Raw genomic sequence first — 23,537 nt, 5'->3', positions numbered from 1 at the left:
GATGACACAGGACACACTGCAGGGACTATATCTCTCGACTGGCCTGGGAACGCCTCGGTATCCCCCTCAGAGGAGCTGGAGGAAGTTTTTGGGGAGAAGGAAGTCTGGGGTTCTCTCCTAAGACTGCTGCCCCCGCGACCCGGCCCCAGAAAAGCGGCAGAAAATGAATGAGTGAATAAAACAGATAAAAACTGAATAAAATGTGTTAAACAGGTTATAAAAGGATGAAAAAGAAATGAAAGTTGAAAAAAGAAACATGATTTAGGTCTAACTGAACCAGTTCCAAAGCAAACTTTTAAATGAATGAATTTCCCCTTTTATAAAAACCAAAGTAATAATCTGGAGCAATAAAATATTGGCACTGGCTTTCATCAGACAGCACATCTGAAGGGAAAAAGCATGCTAACCTTGTGTAATTGATTGACTCAAGACCAAATGGGAAATTAGAAGCATGGATATTAAAGATATTTCAGGCATTTTGTGCTCAGCTAAAGTTAAAGTCAACTATTTCAAGTATTTGTTGTAAAGCACTCATTTAGGAAGTAGGCTACTGTTTTTGTTACTGATTTTGCCAGCCTGTTTAAAACTTGAGGTTTATGTTATGTGAGTAATTTCGTAAGCTTGTACGCCTGCTTTAGTAAAATAAAAACCATTTATAATAATCAAATAGTGGAAAATTAGATCATATTAATTATCAAATATTAGTAATAATAGCAACAACAACAAAGCTAGGTTTGTGAGGCGACAAAATAAATGGGGCCCTTGGGTTTGCTATAGCCCCAGGGCCCAATATGTTCTTAATCTGGCCCTGTCGTTGCTGAAATTTGAAACATTGAATTGGTTGGGCGTCACGGTGGCGCAGTGGGAAGCACAATCGCCTCACAGCTAGAAGGTCACTGGTTTGAGCCTCGGCTGGGCCAGTTGGCACTTCTGTGTGGAGTTTGCATGTTCTCTCTATGTTTGCGTGGGTTTCCTCTGGGTGCTCCGGTTTGCACCACAGTCCAAACACATGTGGTACAGGTGAATTGAGTAAGCTAAATTGGCTGACAGTAGTGTATGGGTGTTTCCCAGTGATGGGTTGCAGCTGGAAGGGAATCCGCTGCGTAAAACATTTGCTGGATAAGTTGGCGGTTCATTCCGCTATGGCGACCCCAGATTAATAAAGGATAAATAAAATGAATGAATAACTTTTACTCTACTTGCACTACATTTTTGGGCAAGTAATGGCTTTTGCTTGTATAGGATTTTTCAGTACTCTTTCTACCACAGAAAATAATGTAAAACACAAAGAATATATCTTTTCAGAAATTCCCCAGAAAACATGAATTTCTGGGAAGTCTGGCAGGGTTCCTCCACCCACCTCCAACCCAGTTCCTGTTAAAAAAAAACACACAACACATTATAAATACTGCTGCAGTTAAGCAGAGCGTTTTTGAAATGATCTGAAAAGGTTAGCACATAAGTTTCCGCAAACATCCTATAGACTCCAGGTAAGCGATATGAACATGCACTGAGCAACTGATTATAAATTGTTTCGATTTCAGCAGAATAGCAAAGAATTCTTAAGCTTCAAACTAAAATGTAAAGGTTTTTTACGCAAATTCTAGTCAGTTCAAACAAATCCAAATTTTTGTCACAAGTTATTACTTTCCATTTTGTTTATTATTAAGAAGGTTTTGTTCACTTGAACCATATTTTCAATGTGATCTCGTTTTTAATATGATTCTTCATTCTGTTTTTTCCCTATTGCCCACTTTTGGATCCAGCTCAACTAAATTAAATTAGGTGTTCGCATGAACATTTAATTGTTTTCATCAATTATTCTGAGTTATTTGGTTGAACGTATACGTATGATTGAATAATATTCTCTTTATTCACTGTTATTTATTACAGCTATGGCAGCAGGACCCATTGAATTGGCAGCTCTAGGAAGATCTTTGTTTCCTGGTATGCTTTATGACTGCCGAAAGGATTCCTTCATTCCAGGTGGAGTACCTTTTATTTTATTTATCTATTTAATGATGCTTCTTGTTCAATTTTGCGTCCAAATGTGTAACCAACAGGATGCACAATAACATGAAGGACTCCCAAACCAAAATATAAACCTTTTATAAACCATAATAGAGCACTTTAAATGTCAGTCATTTCATCTCATTCACTAATACCTTTTTTTTTGTATTATAAAAGCATTTGAACTTCTCACAAACGCTTCCTGCCTAAATCCCAACGTGTGCGTGCCAAGTGTGCCGCAAGCCTGTGTTTGAGTGAAGGTCTCGGCCGTTAGATCGCCCCCTGGGGGCTGGGTGCAGTACAAGTCATAAAGCCCGCCTCCTCCGTGTTAATGAATGAGACTTGAGCCCAAATTAAAAAATTAATTACACTTGCAATAAAATGTCCCGAAAGATGGTTCTGGTCGATTAAGGCACTGGTTATTGTGCGGAAATAGGTGCAGATCTTCATTTTTGTAAACAGTTTGTTTTTAGCAGTAATTTAATGCTGGGCGTGTCATCGTGATTGACAGCTGTGATTGACAGATTCTCAAAGCAGCGCGTCTGAGCTTCGGCAGGAGACTGAAGTGTTATTACTCGATTTCGGTGTTATTTTACCATGACAAAATGAGTTCAGCAGTAAACTACAGTATCTGACATACAGGATCTGGTGGAACACTGTTTATTCGCTAAGTTCAGGGCTTTTTCCGGGCTTTATTAGTTTGCTGATACACGCCTAACCACCCAGATAGCAAAACACACTCGGGCCAGTTCCGGCTAGATTCTCGCCTGCCGGAGACTTACCCCTCAGAGCTCAGACTGACTGATCTGCTCGACCTACTCCGGATGCCTGGACTCACTGCCCGATTCCAGCCCGAGTCAATCGAGCCACATGCGGCGGCCGAGCGAGACGGAATCAGCCCGCGACGCCGCGAGTAGGTTATGCGCTGCGGCCCGGAGCTGGCGCGATTGAATATATAAAACCCTCATATTTGTTAACGTTATTACATCCATTTGTGTTGATATGACAGCAAACGCATGCTGAGAAGTTCGGGGGGCGTGGTTGATTTTACATAAAGCGTTTGGTTGGAAGCTCCTCTGGCTCCATCAGACAGTCCTTCTGCGCATGTCAAGGCTCCAATTTCAGCAGTCTTTTGCGACAGTTTGTGCCCGTCAAGCAGGCGTTTTGCCTTTAAGGCGTTCAATGGGAAAAGGGGCTGTCGCGTCGTCCATATTTTTTACAGTCATTGGTGCGTGCACACATGAGCTTGTTCTTAAACTCAATCTTCTGTTAGTGAGTTAGGAGTCTTCTAAATAAGCATCTGAGTGCACAAGGTTAGTAATTTGTCCAGAGAAAATTATAAGACGACAAATTAAGAATTAGGAAGAGACAATCATGGCTTCAAAGAAAGAGGACTTTAATGGTAATGAAGGTTTTGATGTTGGATGGTAAACAAGCTTTCAATTACAAAAACGTGAGGTCAAACACTGCCCTAAAACTATATTTGGCATTTCGGCAGGTTAGAGAAAATCTCTTTATAAACATCGATTCTTTCCAGTATCTTATTGAAAGCATGCTCGATTTTTATTTGATCCAGTGCTTGGCAAACACAAAATATTTTATATATAATAAATAATATATAATATATATAATATAAATAAAAAAAATTATATATGTATTATTTATTTATTTATTTATTATTATAATATATATAATTATATTAATAGATAATATTTTATATTTATATTTAATATATATATATATATATATATATATATATATATATATATATATATATATATATATATTTTTTTTTTTTTTTTTTTTACTTCTAGCTTCTAGGAGGAAAGATATATATATATATATATCACTGTTTCTCCAACTATGTTATAGACAAATTTGTTACCCTACTGAAAAAAACTGCTAATAACCAGGCTGGTTTTAGCTGGTCATCCTAGCTGGTTTTAGCTGGTTTCCCAGGCTGGTCATGGCTGGTTTGTGAGGCTGGTTTTAGAGGGGTTTTGACCACTTTTTAGCTGGTCTTAATTGGTCAGGTTGGTCTCAGCTGGTCTTAGCTGGTCAGGCTGATTTAAGAGGAGTTTTGTCCACTTTTTAGCTAGTCTTAGTTGGTCAGTTTGGTCTTAGCTGGTCTTAGCTAAGAGACCAGCCTGGCCAGGCTGAGAGACCAGCTAAAACCAGCCGGGCCAGGATGGGAGACCAGCTAAAACCAGCTTGACCAGCCTGGCCAGGCTGGGAGACCAGCGAAAACCAGCTTGACCAGGCTGGGAGACCAGCTAAAACCAGCTTGACCAGGCTGGGAGACCAGCTAAAACCAGCATGGCCAGGATGGGAGACCAGCTGAAACCAGCTTGACCAGGCTGGGAGACCAGCTAAAGACCAGCCTGGTCAGGCTGAGAGACCAGCTAAAACCAGCATGGCCAGGATGGGAGACCAGCTGAAACCAGCTTGACCAGGCTGGGAGACCAGCTAAGACCAGCCTGGTCAAGCTGAGAGACCCGCTAAAACCAGCCTGGCCAGGGTGGGAGACCAGCCAAAACCAGCTACTTCCAGCTAAGACCAGCCAACCAGCTTAGACTGGTTTTATCTGTTTTTTTTCAGCAGGGTAATGTGTAGAAATAACAATAAACTAAAGCATTCTTTTAGATAAACAGTCATTACATTTCGACATATGAAGCCAAGATGATATTTCAGCTGTAGATGCACAAACACAACAGGAGAGAAACACAAGCTCTCTTAATCTCCTACATACATGACCATAACTTCTGTTACCCTAAATTGGAAACAGTAAGATAATTAACAGTAACAGAATTTACAACTTTTAGTCACAAAGTCTACTTGCTAGCATGAATGCTAAGGTCATATGGCACCAATGAAATCAGAATTTAAATGTTTTTAAATTGACTAATGTGTGATCAATGAAATATTTGTCATGCTAATCAAAAACCCACAATGGGGAATCCAATTGCAATTGGTTTTATTGACCAAAGGTCATAAATCAAAAGGGTGCAAAAATAGTCCAAAACAAACAATCCGTGCCAAAGCAGAGTGTGGGAATAAAGTTCCAGATGAATGGCACAGGAATGTCCAACAAGAGTCCTGACAAAACACAAGAGACACCATGAACAAACAATAACGAACTGAAAACAAAGCAAAGGATTGTCGCTTAGATACAGGCACAGCTCAATTAAGCACAGCTGAAGCTGCTGATCGGAACAGCTGATCAGCGTTAGGTAACCAACCCATGTGACACGCAGGTAACAACACAGACACGCCACACCATGAGGAGTAAAGCTAAGCATAACCATGTGACAACAACATAAAACATCACAGGACGAGCTAACGCTACGGAAAACGCATCGGTTTGCTTTTCATGGAACTGAACCATCCAAAAAATAACGGCCACCGAGCCTGCCTAGAGCTTAATCTTTTGGCCGATTTGATGTATTTAAGATTCTTGTGATCAGTCAAAACGATAAAAGGAACCCCCGAACCTTCTAGCCAATGATGTCACTTTTCCAGCGCTTAATAGCCAGCAACTTCCTATTACCAATGTTGTAATTACGTTAGACGGCAGATAAACAGCCAGAAAAAAATGCACAGGGAACATCTTGCCATCCGAGGAAGAACACTGGGACAGGATGGCTCCCACCCTCACCACTGATGCATCAACCTTCCCCACAAAATAAATAGAAGTATCAGAAGCTATGGATAAGGCGCGGTAACAAAACGAGCCTTCAATTTAGTGAACTTGAGCTGTGCTTGACTACCTGAACAGTGTTTTGGGGGAGGTTAAAGCAGTCAGAGATGCACCGAGCTGGCTGAAGTTGTTAAAAAAATGCTGTGAAAATTGGCAAAGCCCAGAAACCTGCAGGAGTCTGGGGTTGGCCAATTCACCACAGCCTGAATCTTCTCTGGATCCATGTGCACCCCCTCGACTGACACAATGTGCCCCAGAAATGGGAACAGACTATGCATAAAATTTCTCAGCCTTGACATAAAGCCCATTCACTAACAGCCTCTGAAGCACTCGTCTGACATGTTACACATGTTTCTGAAGAGAATGGGAAAATATCAGAATGTCAACCAGGTAGACATAAATTAACTGATCTATCATACCTTTTAACACATCATTGACGAGTGATTGGATGACCGCGGGAGCATTGGAAAGCCCGAAGGGAAGAGCACAATATTCAAAAAGCCCCCTGGGGGTTTAAAAGCTGTCTTCCATCACCCTCTCTTATATGGAACAAATGGTAGGTGGTGCGGAGATCTAATTTTCTGAAGAAGGATTCCCCTGCAGACCTTCAAAAGCTGAAGACATTAACTGGAAAGGATAAGTATTCTTTACCGTAATGTTATTCAGTACCCGACAATCAATACATGGGCGAAGTGAACCATTCTTCCTCTTCACAAAAAAAGAACCCGTCCTCGCAGGTGAAGAAAAAGGGCGGATGATCTTTGGCTGCTTGAGAATAAGAAATATATTTCTCTATGGCCTCTTTTTCTGGAACAGACAGCGAGTATAATTTGTCTTTAGGCAGAGACGTACCTGTCAAAAAGTCTTTAGCACAGTCATAGGGACAATAAGAAGGCAGAGAAGCATCTTGAGACTTACTGAACAATCTCTTCAGGTCGAGGTACTTACTGGGCACATAACAGGTCCGTGCGCTCCTTCTGAAACATAGAACAAGACAATGGAGAATGAGCAAACGAAAGACAAGACTCACGACAGTACTCACTCTGCGAAAACACAGCTTACAGTTTTGGCCCCAGCTGATATGAGGCTTGTGAAGGACCAGCTACGGATGCCCAAGGACCACTGGTGTGTTGGGGGTGTCAGTTAAATAAAAAGAGATAAGTTCAGAGTGATTGAGTCCCCAATCGTGACCGAATTTATCGGGCGATCACCCAATTTGACAGATTGATGAGACCATCCAAAGTCTTAGGAAGATCTAAGGCGTATATCTTGTTGTGGATCTGATCAGAAAAGCAGTGTAGGAACATGTCCCATTAAGCTTCCATGTTCCTTCCGCATTCCGCGGCTAATATGCAAAACTTGACGTAGTTCACCACACTCCAGCTCAGCAATCTCAGCTGTCGAAGCTCAGCAAGGACCCGTGCCAGAACCGTGCTCTCTTCCAGAAGCTGCATGGTCGAAAACTTTTTTTAAGCTTCTCCGAAAAAGCCTTAAAAGATGTGAAGCAAGGAAGTTTCTGTTCTGACACAGTGGTTTCCCACAGAGCAGCTTTGCCGAAAAGGAGCGTGATGATGAACGCTACCTTGGGTTGCTTTGTGGGAAATGATGATAGTTGTAATGCCATGTAAAGGGAACATTTTGAGAGAAAAGAGTTACACAACTGGGATTCCCCTGAGTAGAAGGCTGGTGGAGGAAGACATGGTTCAGACGAGTGATTTACCACTTCAGGTGCTGAGAACATTGGAGGAGAAGACGTGGCTCCCGGTGTAAGTAGAATCATGATTTTGGTGTAACGAGTACAAAAATAAGGAACTGGATCCAAGTGTAAGTGAAAAAAAGTTTATCGACAACAGTAGCAGTTAATTAATGTAAAAGCGAAAACACAGTCTCTAGCTGTGGCAATATGTCATAGCTAAAGGTGCAACCAAATCTTTCCCAGAGAAGCAGAAAACGTGCTCCAGAGACCATAACCTGTCCAGCACAAAGGGCAATTCTGATGAGAGACAAACATTGACATAAATGATACCCCTTCTCCTAGAAACCTCCTTATCTGCTTACCTGGCAATTTTAATTAGCAATAATTGAGTGGTCCAATATATCTCTTGCAGACACCCAACTCTTGTCCTCCGAACCATAATCTTCCCAGTCCACCAAGTATGGGAATTCTCATCTCCTCTCTCGTCCCCATCTGAGACACGGCAGGAAGGAACCGGGGTCGGGATTAATGGACGTATGAAAAACAGGCTTTAATTTAAAAACATGAAATACATAATGCATTCTCTTGTACACTGAAGGAAATCTGAGGCGGACTGCCACCAGACTAATGATCTTGGTGACAGAAAATGGGTTGATAAATTTAGGAGCAAGTTTATTACAAACAGTATGAAGTGAAATGTTCTTGAATGAAACAAACCGAAGGCTTAGATTGATGGTGATCGGATTTACCCTTGTTGCATGCACCAATCTTGAGAAGTTTTTCTGGACTTGCTCCATGTGCATTAGCACTTCTGGACAAAGACTATATCAGAGGGAACCGTGACTTTAGTATCCAGACTGGGAAAAAATGGGTAGCTGGTACCCTAAGCTACACTGAAATAGAGAACAGACACTGGAAATGGGTTATGTGCCTACTCAACCCATGAGGGTTGCTGGCTCCAGGAGGTCAAATTCTGAAAAATCAAACATCACAACATACATTTGAGATCTTGGTTAGCTCTCTCAGTTTGACCGTTACTCTGAGGCTGGAAACAATATGATAGACTAAGGGCCTATTCACACTATGCCATCCGTACCGTGCCCAGGCCCGTTTCCAGGATCGTTTGAGAAGTGTGAGTGCGCTGAATCGGACTCAAGCACGGTTCACCTGGCCAGCCCTGGCCCGGTTGGAAGAGGTGTGTCTGAGCGCGGTTCACTTGGGCTTTGGCACGGTACGCTTGTGTGTGAGTGCAAAATGCACCAAAACCCGAAACTGAAAGCGAGACGTGACTTTTAAGGCACTGTTTCATATGGATTTATTAATAATTCTTACTGTTCAGTGAACGCAAACTGCCTTAATTTATTAAGGACGCAAACCCCTCACTGCACGACAGCTGTGCGCCTTCAGCAGACCTCCTCATTCCTGCAGCACGAGGGCTTTATGATTGTTTATGAGCGCCAAAAGTGTCGGATCTGTTCGACGAAATATCTGACTGCAAGTCCCCACATCCCTAAGGACTGTTTGGCGAAATATTTGACTGCATGTCACTGCATAACAAACGACTTAAACAATACAACTAGAGAAATCTCCACTGTGCTGCTGAGTGAGAGAGCGCTTCCCACTGAACAGCACAGCAGCAATGACGTAAGCGTGCCGAGGCCCGTTTGTGGTGTGAGCGCGGGCCGTTGGGGGAGACGGGAGGGGGGACAAGCGTGCTTTGGCCCGGTTCGAGGCAACTGTACCTAGTGTGAGTACGGTCTAAGAGTGGCCCCCAAAAAATGACAAAACTCTCCAAAATTTAAAGATGAATTGAGGCCCCCGTCAAAGACTACGTATATCTCGAGACCATGAATCCCAAAGAAGTGATCAAAGACAGCACCTGCAGTCTCTCTGGCAAAGAGTAATTTCGGCAAAGTGATAAATTAAGTTGCTTTCGAAAACTGGTCGAAATGACCATTTTCCATTAGAGAGTGGGAAACCTGTGACAAAGTGCAATATAGAACCAGGGTCTTGAAGACACTGACAGCATCTGAAAGAAGTCCTGATACAGGTGAATGGAAGTTTCTGAAATGACGCAAATAAAGCAAGCCAAAAACAAACCCATATGTCAAGACCCATATTTAGCCACCACAATTGTTTAATAAACAAAGTACAACTCAACCCTGGATGACAAGCCACCCTGGAGAAATGACCAGCTCTCTTTTGTGAATGTGGTAGTTGTGGTAGTTATGATAAGAGCGTTGGGTTAGGATGGCACCAACCCCTCACCTCTGATGCATCAACCTCCACCACAAACTGCCAGGAAGGCTCAGGGGCAATGGAGATGAAACAGCTCAAACAAAGCAGCTTTTAGATTTAGAAAATGGAGCTTGTGCTGCACTTGACCGCCTGAATGGTGCCTTGGTGGAGCTTAAGGCAGTCAAACACATGGCTGGCTAGCTAAAATTGTGAATAAAATTCTGGCAAAAATTGGCAAAGCCCAGAAACCTCTGCAGTAATCTGGAGTTGGCCCATCTACCACTGCCTGAATGAGCATACCCTCAACTGACACAATTAGACACAGAAAGGGAACTGACTGCCTGGAAAACACATTTCCACAGTTTGACATAAAGACACAATATTCAAAGTTTCCTCTGGAGGTATTAAAAGTAAAAAAAAAGTATTGTTCTATTTATCACCCTCTCTTATCTGAAACAAATGATAAGAATCGCAGATATCCAATTTGTGAAAAAGGGCACCCCCTGCAGATACTCAAAGCGGGAATACATCTGTGGCAAAGGATAAATGTACTTCACTGTGATGATAGGGTACTAAACGTTTACTATTTTAGGTCCGTTAGGATTACCTAAATGATTTACATTTGCTAAATACAAGAATAATTAGATCATTTCTATTTTTTTTTTTATATAAATTTCTTTTTGGGTCTCCTTCCACAAGCTTCTCACAATAGTTTGAAGGAATTTTGGCCCATTCCTCCTGACAGAATTCGTTTAACTCTGTCAGATTTGTTGGCTGTCTTGCTCGCACAAGCTTTTTCAACTCTGCCCACACATTTTCTATAGTATTGAGATCAGGGCTTTGTGATGGCCACTTTAAAACATTAACTCTGTCGTCCTTAAGGCACATTTGAACTAATTTGGCAATATGCTTAGGCTCATGGTCTGTTTGGAAGACCCATTTGTGGCCAAGTTTTAATTTCCTGGCTGATGTCTTGAGATGTTGCTTCAGTATTTCTACACAATGTTCTTTCTTCATGATGCCATCTATGCTGTGAAGTGGACCAGTCCCTCCTGCAGCAAAACAGCCCCACAACATGATGCCCCCCCAACCCCCCATCCCCATACTTCACAGTTTGGATGGTGTTCCTAGGCTTGTAAGCTTTCCCCTTTGTTCTCCAAATTTAACACTGGTCATTATGGCCAAACAGTTCAATCTTAGGTCCATCAGACCACAGGACATGTCTCCAAAAATTATTATTTTATCCCAGTGTAACTTAGCAAATTGTAATCTGGCTTTTTTGTTGATTCTGGCTTGTTGATTTTCCCATGTTGTCAGACAAGGACGCATTGTGTTTTAGGTTTTCCTTAAATACTTTTCCACAGTTGTGCCTTCAATTAATTCAAATGTTGTCAATTAGCCAATCAGAAACTTCCAAAACCTTGAAACCATCTTCTGAGCATTTTCAGAGGCATAATTATCACAGATTCAACAAGGTACTGGAAATATTCCTCAGAGATTTTGCTCCAAATTGACATGATAGCATCACGCAGTTACTGCAGACTTGTCGACTGCACATCCATGATGCGAATCTCCCATTCCACCACATCTCAAAGGTGCTCTATTGGATTGAAGTCCGGTGACTTTGAAGGCCATTTGAGTACAGTGAACTCATTGTCATGTTCAAGAAACCATCCGGAGATGATTTACATTTTTTACATGGCACGTTATCCTGCTGGAAGTAGCCATCAGAAGATGGGCACACTGTGGTCATAAAGGGATGGACATGGTCAGCAACAATACTCAGGTAGGCTGAGGTGTTGACACAACGCTTAATTGGTTGTAATGGGCCCAAAATGTGCCAAGAAAATATCCCCCACACCATTACACCACCAGCAGCAGCCTGAATTGCTGATACAAGGCAAGATGGATTCATGCTTTTATGTTGACACCAAATTCCGACCCTACCATCCGAACGTCGTGAGACTCATCAGACCAGGCAACGTTTCTCCAATCTTCGCCTCAAGGTTGGACGTGTTGTGCGTTCAGAGATGCTCTTCTGCAGACCTCGGTTGTAACGAGTGCTTATTTGAGTTACTGTTGCATCTCTATAAGCTGAAACCAGTCTGGTCATTCTGGTCTGACCTCTGGCATCAACAAGGTATTAGCACCCACAGAACTGCCGCTCCCTGGATATTTTCTCTTTTTCAGACCATTCTCTGTAAACTCTAGAGATGCTTGTGACTATTGCGAGACTTGAATATGCACTTCGTCATGAGCGTCATGTTTGTGTACAAAGGTTTAAATAAGGTGTTGTACCTGGACCATAATCTATAAAATGGTGTGATTCAGGGAATTCTGGTGTGGAGAAGTAAACGCTGCTCTCAGAATCACTCTCCATCTCCTCAGTGTGTGTGGATTTGCATTGCTGGTGAGCAAAATATCTGTTTTTATGCATTTAATTAATCTCCCATTTTCACATTTCCCAATTTCCACATTTGTCACTCTCACATTAACACAGCTGGAAACAGCTCCAAGCTATTTTTTTTTTTAATCAGAGGTGTGAAAACTTCCCGCTGAGACCGGGGAGGTCTCATGAGCCCTTAAGTTACCTTTAAACAGGACCGAGCAGTGACCTCCAAATTGAGATTTTAGGGTGGTCTTTAATTTCGAACTCTTTCATACTAACTGTGAAATTTGCATCTTATTTCAGGTGTTACTCTGTGGAACAAGAAATCCATAAATGACAATTTGGACTCCCATCCTCAGCCCAGGACCGATTTGAAGGTCTGCGGCTCTGATTCCTTATCTGATAAGTGTAATTTAATGGATATAAGTGCTTCCCTGAAAGCCAGCTTCTTTGGCGGGCTGGTGGAAGTGGGAGGATCTGCCAAATACCTGCATGACACCAAAACCTCAAACCAACAGTCAAGAGTAACAATGTATTACAGTGAAACAACCAGATTTGACCAGCTCATCATCAGTCAGCTGCAGGATTTCACCTACCAGCAAGTGTTTAAGCAGAAAACTGCAACTCATGTGATCACGGCTGTACTGTACGGAGCCCAGGCATTCATGGTGTTCGACAGGACATTATCAACAAATGAGAATACCCAGGAGATTAATGGAGAATTAGATGTAATGATCAAAAAGTTCCCCTCATTTTCCATTGAGGGAAAAGGATCTGTAGAGATGACAGACAGTGACAAGAACAAAGCCGAGAAGATATCCTGCACTTTTCATGGGGACTTCCATCTTGAGCAAAACCCCACCTCATACATGGAGGCGCTGGATACATACCAGAAGCTGCCCACACTGCTGAAGGAGAATCCCCAGAATGCAGTTCCAATTAAAGTCTGGCTATATCCCCTTCATCTACTAAATGATAACGTAGCCAAGCTGGAGAGAGAAATCCGCTCAAGTCTAGTTTCCAACACTGTAGAAATAATTGAGAAACTGAATGAAGTCAACAGGGTTTCCTGTGACCTGTCCAAAAATACCCTCACAAATGATTTCAGTGACATCCAAGAGAGGCTTTGCTCATTTAAGGAGTCAGTTGGCATCTACAAGACGGTGTTCCAGAAAGCAGTGGCCAGGGTCTTGCCTGATATTCGAGGGGGGGTAAAGGAGGAGGAATCCCTTGCAGATATCCTGAAGATCCACCATGACTCCCCTTTTAATGCAGAGAAGCTTAACCAGTGGTTAAAGGATGCAAATTCTGAACTTAACCTCCTGAGCTCATATCTCAAGACGCTTGATAAGATCAAACTTGAAGATTCAGATGGTCTCAACACTATCCTTCTTGATCCTGATATCGATGTTGTGGTTTGCTTGACCATCACATCTTTGAGCTATGAAGACCCTGATCTCGAAAAACAGCAGGAGTTTCTGAAATCTGACCAGTTTAAACAGTTAGATAAAGTAAACTACCTTAAAGCAGTGGAACCTGTCAGAAAGTGGTTTAACAATCCTGATGCCATCAGACAGATGAGACAGAGCTTAACTCAATTTAAGGGGTTTTCAGAGGCTAATAAAGATGATAAGAGAATGCGCTTCATTGTTTCTGCCATCTCAGACAGCTCCAATCCAGTCTCTTCCATCTATCTGTATGAAAAAGGAGAACTGAAAGACACAAAGTTCCAGTTGCCATCCAAACCGCCTCCACCAATAGTGAAGGATGTCCAGGACAAAACTGTGTCCCTGAAACTGCAGAACCCTTGGACTGGAGAAACAGTGAAGTACAGAGTCGAGTACAAGGAGTCAAACGCTGATTCTGCTGCTGAAGAGAATTGGCTTGTCATAGACACACGTGATAAAGACTTTACTCTGAATGAATTGGAGCCTGAAAAGTCCTACTTGATCCGCTACAGGACAGTGAGTAAAGTGGGAGTGAGTGAAGCCAGTGACACTGTCAGCACAGACAAATCTTCAGGTAAGTGTCCATCTTTTTTTATACATAGTCCTTTTCTTTTCATTTGCTTTGTTCACACAGTTGGTCATTGAGATTGACGGTGGTTGTAAATATCAGATTTAAAGCTGACTGTCCACAGCATACAGTATTCAGGCTTCTAATATCTGAAAACAGTCCAAACAATATTCTGTTCTAGCGCAAATGTCACCACTAACTAGTCACAGTGACTTTCGTAAGTGTAATAAATGATGATTTCCTAACACTGGAATGTTTCATCACTGTTAGCGTGTTCGTAAGTTAACAGCACTTTCTTTTAACCATAATAAAAACTCTAAAGTGTCAATGGCCACTATATTCTGCTGCTGTGTGAGCTTGATCATTTCATTTTTTTTAAAGCTAAATTTAGGCCTGTTGGTGGGAACAGCGGAGCAGAGTTCGACTTTATAGCATCTTCTGGCAGCATTTTCTTGAAGGAAATCAGCATCACTTTCTCTGAGGTGTGTAAAGATTGTTTCGTTCAAACTAATTATTTTTGATTCTAATTATTTGTGGGGAGATTTACTAACAGCATTTGCCAGAGCAAACTCCGCTTAGGAGAAAAAAAGACTTTATTATTATTAGGGTTGGGTATTTATTTATTTTTTTACGATACCGGTGCCAAATCGATACTTTTAAAACGATACCGGTGCCAAAACGGTGCCTCAGTCGATACTTTTTAGCCACAAAATGATGGTGGATACCTCTACAAAAATATTTTATTTGATAAAATATTTTTAAAAAATCATTTTAATAGAACAATATAATTACAGTTTAATGTAAACATCAGTTCATATTGTATTACATTAATACATTTCCTTTGATCATTTGTTGGTTAGCATGAATTTAAGACTTGCATTATGAAATTACATTAGCTTACTATTAACCTGTGGGGGGCGGGCAGGGGCCACGTACGTTTACATTTACATTTATCCATTTAGCAGACGCTTTTATCCAAAGCGACTTACAAATGAGGACAAGGAAGCAATTTACACAACTATAAGAGCAACAATGAATAAGTGCTATAGGCAAGTTTCAGGTCTGTAAAGTCTAAGAAGGAAAGCATTAGTATTTTTATTTATTTATAAAAAAATTTGGGAGTACAGTTAGTGGTATAGCCAGAGAGGCAATTGCAGATTAGGAAGGGAAGTGGAGACTAAATAGTTGAGTTTTTAGTCGTTTCTTGAAGACAGCGAGTGACTCTGTCGTTCTGATGCAGTTAGGGAGTTCATTCCACCAACTGGGCAGATTGAATGCGAGAGTTCGGGAAAGTGATTTCTTCCCTCTTTGGGATGGAACCACGAGGCGACGTTCATTCACTGAATGCAAGTTTCTGGAGGGCACATACATCTGCAGAAGTGAGAGCTGATAAGAAGGAGCAAAGCCAGAAGTCGCTTTGTAGGCAAACATCAGAGCTTTGAATTTGATGCGAGCAGCAACTGGCAGCCAGTGCAAACGGATGAGCAGCGGAGTGACATGTGCTCTTTTAGGTTCATTAAAGACCACTGGTGCTGCTGCGTTCTGGAGCAGCTGAAGAGGCTTGATAGAGTCAGCTGGCAGCCCCGCTAGTAGAGAGTTGCAGTAATCCAGTTTAGAGAGAACAAGAGCTTGAACAAGGAGTTGAGCTGCATGTTCAGATAGGAAGGGTCGGACTTTTCTGATGTTATAGAGTGCGAATCTGCAGGATCGAGCAGTTCTAGAGATCTGGTCAGAGAAGTTTAGTTGGTCATCAATCGTTACTCCAAGGCTTTTCACCATTTTGGATGCAGTAATGGTTGCCCCATCCATCTGGATTGAAAAGTTAGGGTGTAGAGTCGGGTTGGCAGAAACTTCAAGCATTTCAGTTTTTGCGAGGTTCAGCTGAAGATGATGATCTTTCATCCAGTGTGAAATGTCCGACAGGCAGGCTGAGATGCGAGCTGGAACCGAGGGATCATCAGGATGAAAAGAGAGAGAGAGCACATTTTAGTTTAGAAGCACATTTTAACATAAATATCATAAAATACTTAAAACATTATTCAAAGCCATTTGTTTTCATGCATCACTTTGCAGTCTTCATAAACAAGATAATTAAATAACTTAAACTCAAAATAATCTTCCTTGTTCATTTATTTGACAAGTAACGTTATACTGGTGTAGGAGAACACATCTCTAACATTCAAGTACATCAGGGCACATTGCTGCACCTGTAAACTTTAACAGGCCTACAGTTGAAGTCAATGTATTTTGCCCTCCCATTTTTAGTGTTTTTTAAAATGTTTAACATTTTTAGTGTTTCCTAAAAAATATATTATTTTGGAGTCATAATAAGTCGTATTTCTAATTGTTTATTTCGTGAATAAAAGCCGTTTTTAATTTAAATTAAAATAAGGTCAGGATTATTAGCCTCCTTAAGAAATATTTACTATATATTTTTGATTTACACAACAAATCAGTTGCAAAATCATTTGACTAATTATTTTAACTTTCGTAATTAACTGATTAAGTCTAAATTACACTTTAATCTGAATAAAAAACTATAAAATACTTAAAGGGACTTTGTCTGAATACAGCTGTCTTGCAAAATAACTAGTGAAATGTTCTGCACTGACTGTCAGCATGGGGAAGATAAAAAAGTAGATATTAGAAATGAGTCAGTTAAAGTATTGTGTTTAAAAATGTGTTGTACATAAATCCTGTGTTGAAGACGGAAATCAAAAATGAATAAGGGCAAAACTAAAACGAGTTGAATACGATTTACATGAGCGTGACTGAAGACTACATTTGATCAATGTCTTACATCTGTTCTGTGGTACTTTGTTAATTCAAGACTGCATTTCCTAACGTGAAACTATGTACACTAGATTTCTGATTAATAATGGTCTCTGCATAGCCGAGGACTTCCTATATTAACAGTGTTAAAATCGCTACTGAAAACCGAAGTCTAATATCATCAACAGTGGACATTTTGATAGTGTTTCACAACATAATCATGACTGAAGTTGAATCTTTTTATTACCTGAGTCAATTTGGGCGTCAACTTCTGACAAATGCGGGGAACTGATGCGCGCAGCACCATCACAGAGAGAGCCAAAACAGTGGGAGCGACACCTAAAGCACGCGAGAGAGGCTCTGCCTTTGAGCCCTCAAATGTGTCATTAAGTTTAATGTTTCCCCCTCACAGGCAACTTTTGTAAAGACAGTTGCTGTGTCAGAATCCTTGCTTGTAAAATACGCTTTAGAATGCTTAGTTTAAGCAAATTGTATGAAAGTGATCACGCGCCGTGATCTGAAGAGCGTCGCTTTGCTTTCGCTTACCGAAAACCAGGCTGAATGCGATGTACTGCGTGCGTTGCGTGCGTCTGTTCCCTAGCGACAATAACAAACGCCTGATAATGCCTGTCCGTATTCCTTAAAGTTGTTTAGTATTAAATGTTTAGTGACGCTGTGACACAACGCGTGTGCCTTTTCTCATGCACCCCTTTGATGCTGCTTACGTTTTTGCTGCAGCACCGAAATTAGGCACCGAAATTCATACGCTGATTTAATACCGGTTACCAAGGGTTTCGGTACCCAACCCTAATTAAAACAGGATTTTCTAAAGGCACAATGAGAAAAGTTTTGCAATAAAAAGATGCCTTTGTTGCAATTGAATAATTGCTGCTGTTTCTTAGTTAGAGAGCCCCTATTATGCATTATTAAAAGGTCATAATTTGGTTTTGGGGGTCTCCAACAACAGGCTGATATGTTTAATGGAGGCCAGCTAGTAAGTGTTGTGCAGGTAAACCTCACTCCTCTGACATCTTTAGCCCCCTTGTTAGAGCAACCGACTCCCATGTGTAAGGTTGCCGGATCGATACCAGCTCGAAGCGGATTGGGTGGCGTAGGACTGGTGGGGTTATTTTGGTGGCGTGACCCAGATGGGAGTGAGGTTTAGGGCGGTGAGTGTAACGGAGGCCAGCTAGTAACGCTAGAGGCTTTGGTCTTTAGCCTCCTTGTTAGGGCAGCCGACTCCCCTGCGGAAGGTTGCCGGTTTGATACCAATTAAATATCCCAACGACTCCCTTATAATTTGTCCAGCGTTTCATTTATTCCCAAACCCCTTCTTAGCAGGATGCTCATCTGCGTTCAGCGTGAGCTTATCAACAAGTATTCAGAGTGCAGAGTGTATGTGTGAGCCCATTGCAGGGGTGCATTAAAACAACATAGTTTAACACTAGCATATTACTCTATCGTAACCATGACACACATTCAGTATTAATCCACATAGTGGCAAAAGCTGAACTCTTTCAAATCTTGTCCACAGCACTTGTGTAGGAACAGCTGATGGTGGCCATAGCAAAGACGAACGGCAGTAGATCGCGAGCTTACAAACACATTTATATCCGTAAAAAAATCGACTCGCGACGCGTTTTCAACATGGCATTAGACGCGATTTGAGAATATAAAGAGTTAACCAGATACAGTACAAGCCGTTACAAGTAACAAAACACAATTAAGCTCATCATTTGCAATCTAGAGAAAACAAGGAGGCAGCCATTTTAATCGCACTTACTTACTCTTGTGAAATGGAGGAAGAAACTGATCCATGAACTGAAGTTTCTGTCAAGCTCTGACAAAGTCCCAGTCTTTTCTGATCCTTCCTTAACAAACGGCCGACGAATTCCCCGTTGTAAGCGTGTAGGTTGCTAAAGCACCCATCAGAAAAATGACAGGAACAGCACAAGGCTGGGCTATAATGCTGAGGTGTTTTTGTAAAAATAAACCTCAACCACTGACTCTTTACAGTTTTATCTTTGGGTCGGAAAAATAACACTTTCCCTCACACGTCAGAGCACAGCATCTTTGCGACATGATTCAACTGGGATCTGCTACAGTGTCTGTCTTCTTTTTGTTGCTACAGTGTTTGTGGGCGGAGCCAGGGGTTTCAATTTGTGCTGGGCGGGGCTTGAGTTCTGTATCGACGTCACGCTGGCACAGCTAAAGACTCGTTACGAACCACTATGAGTCAGCTCTTTTATAGATGAATCAATAATTTTACACATGGCACACTTTCAGAATTAAGCTGTGTTACTGCATGGAAGGTCATTTTCAGCTCACATTCATTGTTTTGTTGTTGTCTTTCTCTTGTATTTGAAGTATTTCACATGTCATGCATTTGTGTGTTTTAGACGTCTGTGAACTCCATCCAAGTGACTTTCAGCTGTGGCAACAAGATGAATATCGGAAACGAAGAGGGACCAAATAAAATACACTATGCATTTGACGACAGTAAAAAAATTGTCGCTGCAACATTGTGGCCGAATAAAGATCAAAGCAAACTTGGGGGTTTGGAATTTGAGTTTGATAAAGAGAATACGATTTCTTGTAAATGCGACCAACTGGGTGATGAGGTGAGTGTGGATGTGAAGTCAGGAACCTGTTATGGTATTACAGGCCGAAGTGACGGCAGTAAAATTATTGCACTGGGTCTCTACTTCATTTAGACCCAGTTATAAATCTACTACACACATCTACATTAATCAATCATTAGATTTAGTTTTGAAATATTAATCCGCATGTAATCATTAGGGCTGTCAAAATGTTTCTTAGAAGCACCAGGATGCAGAAACGGATGCGGGATTATTATTTACTGTGGGTTATTTGCTCTAAACGCTCCTGTTGTCCTCTGTGCTTGTACTTGAAGTTGTTTGATACATTAGAGAAGTGTTTTATTTAAGTGGGTCAAATCAAAGGTACAATCCAGCTTGTCTTGTGTTGTGAAGTAAAATTTAAATATGTGTATGGAAAGCATTACTGCATTGTGATTTAACGTGATATCTCACTGAACCAAATCAATGATATGATAATCGTAACGGAACCGGAGTAGGTTCACAATAAAAATAACAAATGTCAAATTAAACATATAATCAAGTGTGTGAGTCGATCAGTAAATTGGTGGTTGTATTTTGGGATATACAGGGTCTGTATTTTTTCTTTAATCTGTCCTTTGCACATTGGGGAAGGATGAAAAAAATTCTGAACTTGATAATAAAGAATTGATTTTAAAAAGCACGATGGTCTCTCTCTTACATGCTTTAACTCTTTCACTGGCAGCATTTTTTAAGTTGCCTCATATTATATAGCAACGTAAATAACCTCTGCTTTTAAACAAAGAAACAAAAATATGTAATTTTTTCTATATTCATTCATTTTCCTTCGGCTTAGTCCCTTTATTCATCAGAGGTTGCCACAGCAGAATGAACCACCAACATATCCAGCATATGTTTTACACAGCGGATGCCCTTCCAGCTGCAACCCAGTACTGGGAAACATCCATACACACTCTTTTCCACTCATACACTACAGTCCAATTTAGTTTATTCCAATGGTCTCAAAGTCAATTCCCAAAGGGCCGCAGCTCTGCATAGTTTAGCTCCAACTCACACCTGCTTAATAGTCTCTAGTAATCTTGAACATCGTAATTAGTTGCATTAGCTGGGTTTGATTAGGGTTGGAGTAAAACTGTGCAGAGCTTGGGTGGATCTATCCTGAAGTATCGATATTTTCAATACAGGGAATGTATTGAGTATGTAGAAGTATCTTTTCTGGGGTTTTTTTCTTACTGAGTGTTCAGAGATTTTAGGATATCTAAATTATTATAGCGCAGCATATTATATAAATATTTACTTAAATAGGAACACGAATGGGAACTATTCTATTCTTCCACTGTATCTCCGCTAATAGGTCAGCGTTAGCTCACGGCACAGTTGTACAGACACCACATTGAGGAGAAAGTAGTTTTCCCGAAACCAAGACACAATAATTTGGTGGAGAAATCATGAGCAAACATTCCCTGGAAATATGGAAACCTTTTTTATTTCTCTTTCGGCTTCCCTGTGACACTTCTGCTAGTTGCCTACATCGAACTATCTCCACATCCCCTGTTTTGCGATATTATGTCTATGTTTTTATGTGCTTGTTGCTGTTTTTTTTTTTACCCCTGATCTCACACTGCCCTACTTTAAGGACAGACTGAGAGGGGCTTTTTTCACGTCCCTTATCTTATTTAGTTTTCTAAAAGCTACCTCTCATCTTCCCCTGAATTGTGTGATGTTGGTCAAAGCAAAGAAGAATGTGTAAAAGTAACAGAATATTAAAGATTGAGCAGCTGAGTTCATACAAAAATGCATCTCCTCTGTTTCGTTGAATACCCGACAGTAATATTATTACTACAAGCAGGGGAGTTCTCGAGATCTACCTGTGCTCAAACTCCCCTCTCGCTTTGCAAACGGGAGGGAGCCCCGGGCTCAAGGATCTTATGAGCTCAGGGCTCTCTCTTGGTACAGCATGCCAAACAAGCTTAATAATCAATCATCAGCTGAGTGTGAACTTGAAATTTTTAATTATTTCCAAACTGCTGAGCCTGACATTGTCCCTGGTCTAATTACTGCCACACCTGTTTGCAATCAGGCTTATATATCACTGCCTGACAAAATCAAGTAGACCAAAAGATTCTTAAAGCTAGACATCATGTCGAGATCCAAAGAAATTCAATAACAAATGAGACTGATAAAATAACTGACTGTAATTCTATCTTTCTGGAAAAGCCATTTCTAAAGCTTTGGGACTGCAGTGAAATACAGTGAGAGCCATTATCTACAAATGGTTAAAAACAGTGGAGAACCTTCCCAGGAATGGCTGGCCAACCACAATTATCCAAAGAGCACAGCGGCAACTCATCCAAGAGTCCCAAAAAAGACTTCACAACAACATCAGAACTGCAGGCCTCAGTTACGGTGAGTGTTCATGACTCCACCATAAGAAAGAGACTGGGCAAAAATAGTTCCCAGACTAAACCACTGCTGAGCAAAATGAACAGAAAGGCTTGTCTAGGTTTTGCCAGAAGACATCTTGATGGTCCCCAAGACTTATAAAAATATACTTTTGAACTTTCTGGAAGGTGTGTGTAAAAGGTAAAAAAAAATAATAATAAAAGGTGATAGCAATGTAGGGATACCTACAGTTTTAACCGAAAAATGACCAGTCTGTCAGATCAAGAAGATCCGGAGTCAGAGATTCATCTAAAAAGACCATTTACTGAAGAAAGTTTTCAGTCAGCAGAAGCCAGCCTCAACACTCAAGTTCGTAGGCCGCTCTGCTTACAATTTCAAAACATCATCAATTATACTCTCACATAACGTCATTAACTGTGTCATACATATAGGTGTTTTATCCTGATTGGTTGAAACACAGATAGACTTAAGAAAATTTCCACGAGGGTGCGTGCGTATAATTATAAATGATATCTAAATATCTCAAGCATACAAATGTCAGACAGCCACTATGCTGTTTAGAGCTGACCCTAGACCTGTAAAAGGATCCACATTCAAATAGAACACACACTCAAAGTACAATCTGTTTCTTACCCAAGGCTGAGTGTACTATCATCTGTCTTTACCAGAGCTGGTTAAAAACCGGTATAATCTGCTTCCAAACGGGCAGCTTACATACAAAGGAATAAACTTTAAAAGATTTAACTCTTAAAATGGCAAATATCACTTTAGACATAATTACCCTGCTGAAAAATCCAGCTTAAACCAGCCTTGGATGGCTAGCTGGTTTTAGCTGGTCGACCAGGCTGGTTTTAGAGGGGTTTTGGCCATTTCCAGGCTGGTTTCCAGCCATTTCCAGCCTGGTCTTAGCTGGTCAGGCTGGGAGATGACCAGCTAAAACCAGCCTAGTCAGGCTGGGAGCCCAGCTAAAACCAGCTATGTCCAGCTGGAAAATGTCATTTTCCAGCCTGACCAGCTAAAACCAGGCTGGAAATGGTTGGATACCAGTCTGGAAATGGCCAAATCCCCTCTAATACCAGGCTGGTCAACCAGCGAACCATCCTAGGCTGGTTTAGGCTGGATTGTTCAGCAGGGTAACATGGCAAATAACAATATGAACAGTTGTTTCTAATTCTTTAAGTCCAGGTCCACTCAAGTGGTCTCCATGACCTCTGACCTAGCTGGGTGGATCCTGTGGAGACAAATCAATTGGCCTACAGAAAGGCAATCACACATATATTAATCTAGTTTTCGTCTGAAGTGGGATGACACTAAGTCCATCATATAATCTGGGCTCTTAAACATTCAAGTTTAATTACATTCATAAAGACATAAGACATAACGTGTTACTCCATCCTGGAGTGGACATCCATCAGAGAATCCGCGCCATCACGATAATATGATGGTCTGGGGCTATTTTGCTGCTATAAAGCACATCAGCAAGGCCACTTCTGAATGGCTGAAGAAAAACTAAATGAAGACTTTGGAGTGGCCTAGTCAAAGTCCTGACCTGAATATAAACGAGATGCTGTGACATGACCTTAAAAAGATGGTTCATGCTCAAAAACCCTGCAATATGGCTGAAATACAACAATCCTGCAAAGAGGACCAACAACCAGGTCATAGCCCAGTACAGGGCCGTGAAAGCGTTGCTACTGGTCCACTGTGTGACTATAT

The 23,537-nt window shown here is 41.2% G+C and overlaps 2 protein-coding genes across 2 annotated transcripts in view; one reads left to right on the top strand and one right to left on the bottom strand.

The window, feature by feature from the left end:
• Positions 1-23,537, bottom strand: part of si:cabz01054394.5 — a 263,846-nt gene that overhangs the window by 98,410 nt on the left and 141,899 nt on the right. The gene's annotated exons all lie outside the window — the stretch shown is intronic.
• Positions 1,875-20,100, top strand: LOC100004951 (cytolytic toxin-alpha). Its single transcript, XM_087249959.1, has 4 exons — positions 1,875-1,986; positions 12,334-14,052; positions 14,428-14,528; positions 19,218-20,100. Exons 1-4 carry the CDS (start codon positions 1,896-1,898, stop codon positions 19,530-19,532), a joined length of 2,226 nt encoding a protein of 741 aa, XP_087106085.1. The 5' UTR covers positions 1,875-1,895; the 3' UTR covers positions 19,533-20,100.

Source organism: Danio rerio, chromosome 4 (assembly GCF_052040795.2).
Source record: "Danio rerio strain M-AB ecotype USA chromosome 4, GRCz13ab, whole genome shotgun sequence".
Taxonomy (NCBI): domain Eukaryota; kingdom Metazoa; phylum Chordata; class Actinopteri; order Cypriniformes; family Danionidae; genus Danio; species Danio rerio.
The sequence above is the reverse complement of the archived record's forward strand: the minus strand, read 5'-3'. Positions and strand labels throughout refer to the sequence as shown.